The sequence below is a fragment of the Ambystoma mexicanum genome, chromosome 5q (genome assembly GCF_040938575.1).
Source record: "Ambystoma mexicanum isolate Mex_15411 chromosome 5q, UKY_AmexF1_1, whole genome shotgun sequence".
NCBI lineage: Eukaryota > Metazoa > Chordata > Amphibia > Caudata > Ambystomatidae > Ambystoma > Ambystoma mexicanum.
The window spans coordinates 114,085,086-114,091,085 of record NC_090933.1 but is presented as its reverse complement, the minus strand read 5'-3'; the positions used below and the strand labels follow the sequence as shown (position 1 = coordinate 114,091,085).

At 44.5% G+C, this 6,000-nt stretch overlaps 1 protein-coding gene across 1 annotated transcript in view; it reads left to right on the top strand.

Annotated features, from left to right (window-relative positions):
- The first annotated feature begins 1,107 nt into the window (after positions 1 to 1,107).
- ABITRAM (actin binding transcription modulator) overlaps positions 1,108 to 6,000 on the top strand; it is a 279,066-nt gene continuing 274,173 nt past the window's right edge. The window contains exon 1 of the mRNA XM_069620629.1: positions 1,108 to 1,434. Within this exon, the coding sequence (XP_069476730.1) occupies positions 1,356 to 1,434 (79 nt within the window). The 5' untranslated portion in view covers positions 1,108 to 1,355. The remainder of the gene's footprint in view (positions 1,435 to 6,000) is intronic.

Here is a 6,000-nt window from a genome sequence, read left to right as displayed (position 1 = left end):
AAAATTGTGTGTTTTCAGCCGCCTAGGTGGCAAAAAATGTTGGGAGCTGTGCCCTAAGAAAAACCCTGCTCACATTAAAATAATTATAAGGCCAATTAAACCTTATGGGAAAAATACATTCTCCCGATTTCTGTGGAGAATCTCCCTTTCTCAGGGGCTCCCGAAAGTTGGCATGTATGTGTAAGAGAAGCGCTGGCGAACGCAAAAAGGAGGGGGTGGATATAGGGCTGCTGGTGGGCCAAGGATTTGGCTTATTTGGCCAAAGGCATAGCTCTCAACCATTTGTGTCGCAAAGGCGGGTGAAAACACCCGATTTTCATTTTGGCGGGTGAGAGGCCCATTCAAACGAATGGGTGTTCAGGAGGCTTGGCAGGTGAGTCAGCTGTTTACAAGGCGGGTGACATCCGCCAAAAGCGTGAGTTGAAAGTTCTGCAAAGGTCAACTAGATTTGCGGTGAAATCGAATATAGTCAATTCAGCCGCAAATGTATTGACCTCGGTCGAATCCATACCCTAATAGATACATGCCAACCCTCCCGATTTAGCCCCAATGCATTCCTATGGGGAAATATGCTTCTCCCGATTTCCCTGTGGAAATCTCCCTACCAGGTGCATCTGAATGTTGGCATGTATGCCTAATAGCCACCAATTATCACGAGATTGTGAGCCAGCAGGGAGCTGAAACACTGAATGCCTGCTGTATAGCTATAATTCGTTCTTTGCAAGGACGTGGCTGACCTGGAGGAACTAGTGTTGAAAGGCAATGAGGGTAAAACACTCATGCTTTCACCAATGGAATTGACGGCCACGCACGCTCCATCAAACACAACTTGTGAGGCGAGCGCTGCTAAAGGCACACTGTAAGCCCCGAAGCTTAAGTAACATAAAGGAATATATTGCCGCGTTTTAAAAACATTTTTTTTAAAAAACACAAGGTACATTGTAGCGTTCTATTTTGTAAAGTGTAGTTTCAAGCATGCACAAACAGAAACATTATATTTTCCTCGGCGATTGCATATTATATGCTGCAAAAACCACAGTTCCGCGTACAGCAACATGGCGCCCATGGCTACCTTACTTTATTCCATGTTAGCCCTCTAGTGTATCCATTAGAAATCGGCGAGTCCCACCAAGCTCAGAATGAAACGGAATAGAAAACTTGGCAGTTTTTCCACAGCGCTCAGGTCTATTGCTGTGTCCACCCCTCAACAATCTAAAAAAGGGGACCTTATTATTCGGGCGTCAAAGTACAGAGAATACTCGTTTACCAACGAGTGTTTTAGGCTCTGGGTTGTGCGGTAGTCGGTAGACATAGAAAAAGGCTCGTTCGCTTGTGAAACTGGATTCAGGAAAAAGATGTATGAAGAGCTAGAACCTAGTCTGTCCGAGACGCCCTCCCTCTTGGAGCGGTACTACACCAGGTGGTACAAAGCAGGTAAATGTAATGCCTACGAAGTGTGTACACGGAACAAGCTATTCACTCTTTTTAGGGGGACTTCTTAAGTTTTACCCTGCCACGAGTGAATTGAGCCTGTAATGTTTTTGCCGTATTGTTCTTGGCCTTTTTAACTATACATTGAAAGTGGAAAAGACAGAACTACAATTCCAGACCAATAACTGTGTATTCGCCCATTAGTTTGCATTGGATAAGTCATAGTTTAGAGTGCGGAGCTCTCGGGGTTCCCGTGACCAATGGCCATGCGCGAGGAGGTAAATTAATCCAGTCCTGTTTTTGCTTGACATTCTGGGACTTATTCTTATAGTTTTCCAAAATTTCAAATAAGAAAGAGAAAACTACAAGTCCCAGAATCGAAATGGATAACAATGGGAATTGATAACCCCACAAACGTATGGCCTAGGGAAGCCTCCGTACTCTTGAGAGTGGGGGCCGGAGGGGTGAAAAAAAGTGGACATCTGTTTTTGCTGACAATACAGTGGTTCTGCACCCAAAAAGGGGAGCATCTACAATAATATGCCTTTTAATAAATCTATGTGTGACTGTAGATTGTAACTGCATATCCCACTGACACTTGCTCCTTATGTTATGTTAAAGGTGCTTATATAGCGCACCATCACCAACGGAATTGGTCCCCAGGCGCTCAGGAGGATCTGTAAACAGGAAGGAGGGCGGGTAGGGTTAGTGGGGAGAAGGGGAGAAGGGCAGAAGGGCAGAAGGAGAGTGGGAGAAGTGATGTGCTGTTGGCAGCTTCAGCTCGTATATACACTGAGTGCTTGGCTTTGGTGCCAGTAGCGGACCGTGCGAGACCTTGTGTGCTGTAGGTGATGTTTATGTGGTGTGGTAAAGTGTGTGCGGATTGCTGCGAGAGAGAGATGGTTGTGTGGCTTTTGTGTGGGTTAAGTATGCAGAAGATTGAGGGTTGGATTAGTGGGGTCTGTATTCCGCTTTGGGTACTTCTGGTTCCGTTAGAGTTGTATACCTGTGGGTGGGGTTGTTGCTGGTTCCTTGTGGGCCATCTTGCTGTGGTGGTGCTGCACTGATCCAGCTGTATCATAGTGAGTATTGTATGGAGTCATAGGTGTGTCTGAACCTTTTTTTCAGGTGTGGAACTGAGTTGGTAATATCTATTCTCTTGTTAACTAACTACCCTAAGCTTGGCATTGAAAGCCACTAAGAAGGACTTTGTATGGCAACATACCCCAATACTTTTGAGAGATGGAAGTCCATGTATGTTTTTTTCCCCTTTCCATTTAGGGAGATGCTTCCCGGCGTTCGTTGCGTTCCCCATTGTAAATACGGGACGACACACCCCAGAGTGCAAATAATAACCTGCAACAGGACTGCTCTCGCAAATGTATTGAAGCATGTATATGCAGGCTGTTTTGAGAATTTTGTATCGTCACTGAGATTGGGTCACAGTGATGCAAGTAGGGGGTGGGGGCTGTGCTGTATGTGAGCACGGGCCAGCACATTCAATAAGACACCTCAGCCAACACTTATGGTTGGTGTGATATTCGTGACTATCCCCCATGACCCCCGTAGTCTGGCCTTGCCATAGCTCTCAACCATTTCTTTCACACAGGCGTACTTTGGTTCATCTTGGTGGCTGTAAGTTTGGATACTTGTGTTACTTTGGTTCATCTTGGTGGCAGTGGAGTAACTTTGCTGAAAATGTTGGGGGGGCATGACATCTGAAGAAAAGGTGCCCCAGCCAAATGAATGATGGGGCCAAAATGGTGTTTCATGAAAGTTGGGGGGGACAAACACCCCCGTATCCCCCTAAAATTACGCCCATGCTTGGTGGCTACTTTTCACTTTAGAATCCCCTGTGTTCTCGTTTGAGCCTTCGTCAGGGTTTTTGTAAGGGCACTGTGGTCGAATAGCTTTGATGAGGAATTCCTTGTTGGCACCACAAAAGAGCCACCCCGGCTCCTACCCCCCCCCACGCCCCACCCCAGTAGGACTCATTGTCTCGGCTCTATTTTCTGCATGCATTGCCTCATTTTAGAAGACGCTCCACAACTTTTCTTGCCAGCTTCTCCTGTCCAGCTGTTGGGGCTGCTGTTTTGACTGGTGCTCTGCCGCGGGCAGGTTCTTACTCACTCAGGACATCAATTACTTCATTGCCTCTCTTTTGTGATGTGATCTGATGCGTCTGACGCCAGGGGGCCTGCGTTCAATAGTGACTAGTTCCCATTAATGTCAAAGGGGTTTTAATTTTATGTGGCAATCTTAAGCATGTTTCTTTAGAATTCATGGCTAATAATTTGAGGCGGTTGCAAAACGCATGGAGGGCATGCACACACCCTTTTACACGCACAGGGAGATGGGCAGAGTTTCCCTGCACATTGGCTTGCTAAATAGAGTGACACTCCTGTGCTATCTCAGACTTTTTGTGCCCACCAACCATATTCAACTTCATGTGAAGTAATACATCTCACTGTGTTTTTCCCCTGCGTCATGGACATCTAGTACAGCTAAACCGTGGCATTTCACTGCAGACGTAACTGGGAGGCAGCCATACTATGTGAATCAATCCTCTGAGCCATTAAAGTATTTAACACAAAACGAGGATACTGTCAAAGCAAAACAAACATTGCTCTGTCCAGCCTCAGACATCTGGGACTCTTAAATTGACAGTAGCCACTTCCAACTAAGGCACAAACAGAAAGTTTACTTTTCAATAAATATCATCATCATGCATTTTATTCGATTTAAAAACTTTAGGTAAAACATAAAATACATACTTTGAGTACAAATGGACAACGTGTCACTCATACAAAAGACAGAGTAAAATCGAATACGTCAAAGCACTTAGACCATTAGTTGCACAAAGAAAAGCAAAAGCATGATATACACACAACAAATCCATGAGAGTTGCTTAATTAATGCAAATAATTTCCACATACATAATAAGTCTCTGGTCAACAGGTCTCGCCTTAGCCAAGCACAGTGGATGTTTTTCGCCACAAAGTGGACAGCATTAAGATTCAAAGTGGATTTTCTAAAAGGCATAGCCTGGGCAAAACGACAGATGTGGTAAGCGGTGAAGAGCGGCTTCAAGTATTCTAACCCTCTGGTTTCTCACAGCATCACATATGAACATAAAATGGGTTCTCGACTCCCCTTCAGCTCCACGTATCAAACACCTCCTGACTTTAGAACCTTTCCAGGAATGTGTAAATGTGCCCAGTCTCAGGCAATTCATGCGAAATTCAATGTAAAGTGCACGTGCATACGGGGGAGAGATGATATCTAGATCTTCATAACCGAAATCAACTTTGTAAATAACAATGCTAGACAGAGACAATGAGGATAATGACCCATTAGTAAGGCAAATGTGGTTTCATTGCATTTTGCATATGCCACTATACATTTCTGTCCATGCCTTCTCATGCTATTGTATGGCCTTGATCTTTCATTAATCTGCCCATCAATGTATCCTTATTCGTTCATCTTAGTTATTCTTCATTCACACATCCTTCTTCAGTGGCAATTATCATCAAACTTCATATTCATTCATCTATCCCTTTCCACTCTTTCTGCTCTTTTACATAATGCATCTGTCTAAGCACGCTTGTGTACATGAACTCCGCAATTTACTTTGCCAGTGCAGCAGTTTGCTCATTTACTGTGTCAAGCTTTATAAATGACTAATTAGCCAGGCAGAAGTTAGGCAGTCCAAACAATGGGCAGAAACTTCACATCTCACTCTAAGAAGTTAGCGAAAGACAACTTTTGGTGCTGAGCGGGAGCTCCTGAAGAAGCACCAGGATTCTAAATGATTCATGGGTGACAGGTGAATGTTTTTAGTGGTGGGGACTAACTATTTCTTAAAAATGTTGTGTGAGTGACCAAGTGTATGTAGGGAGCCAAAATAATTAAGGTGGAGTTCAGAGTGGGCTAGGGCGGGGCACGACACACACACAGACTCTGATGCTAAGTAATACATACATACATACATACATACACAGCTACAGACTCAACTCAATTAGTCATAGACACACACACACACACACTACATTTAAACACACATGAAAGCATACATACACACTACACAAAACGCACATCTCGTTGAACATGACATACTTTTTCAATACCTCACCACTAAATTGAACTTCTCCAGCGAAACCACCATTTGGGTCAAATCCTTTCTCAATGAGCGTTCCTCCGGGGTCTTCGCTGGATCTGAAGCTGCCGATCCTATCCCCGTACCATACAGTGACCTTTAGGGCTTGTGTATATCCCCACTCTCTACAATATGTACACTAAGCCCCTGTTTGAACACTGTGACAATCTTAAAATTCCCTACACAAACTTTGCTGATGAAACCCAAATGCTGCTGAAACTAACAGGGAATCACACCCTTGACTCTAGCCAGGGCTATCATTGGCAGCAAATTGGATTATTGCAACGCCATCCTCTCGGGCACCTTCTCCAAAACGTATCTAAACTTAAACTGATTCAAAACCATGCCCTTTGGGCGGCCTGGGGCATGAAGAGAACTGATCACATCTTGCAAGTGAGGCGGGAGGCCAATTG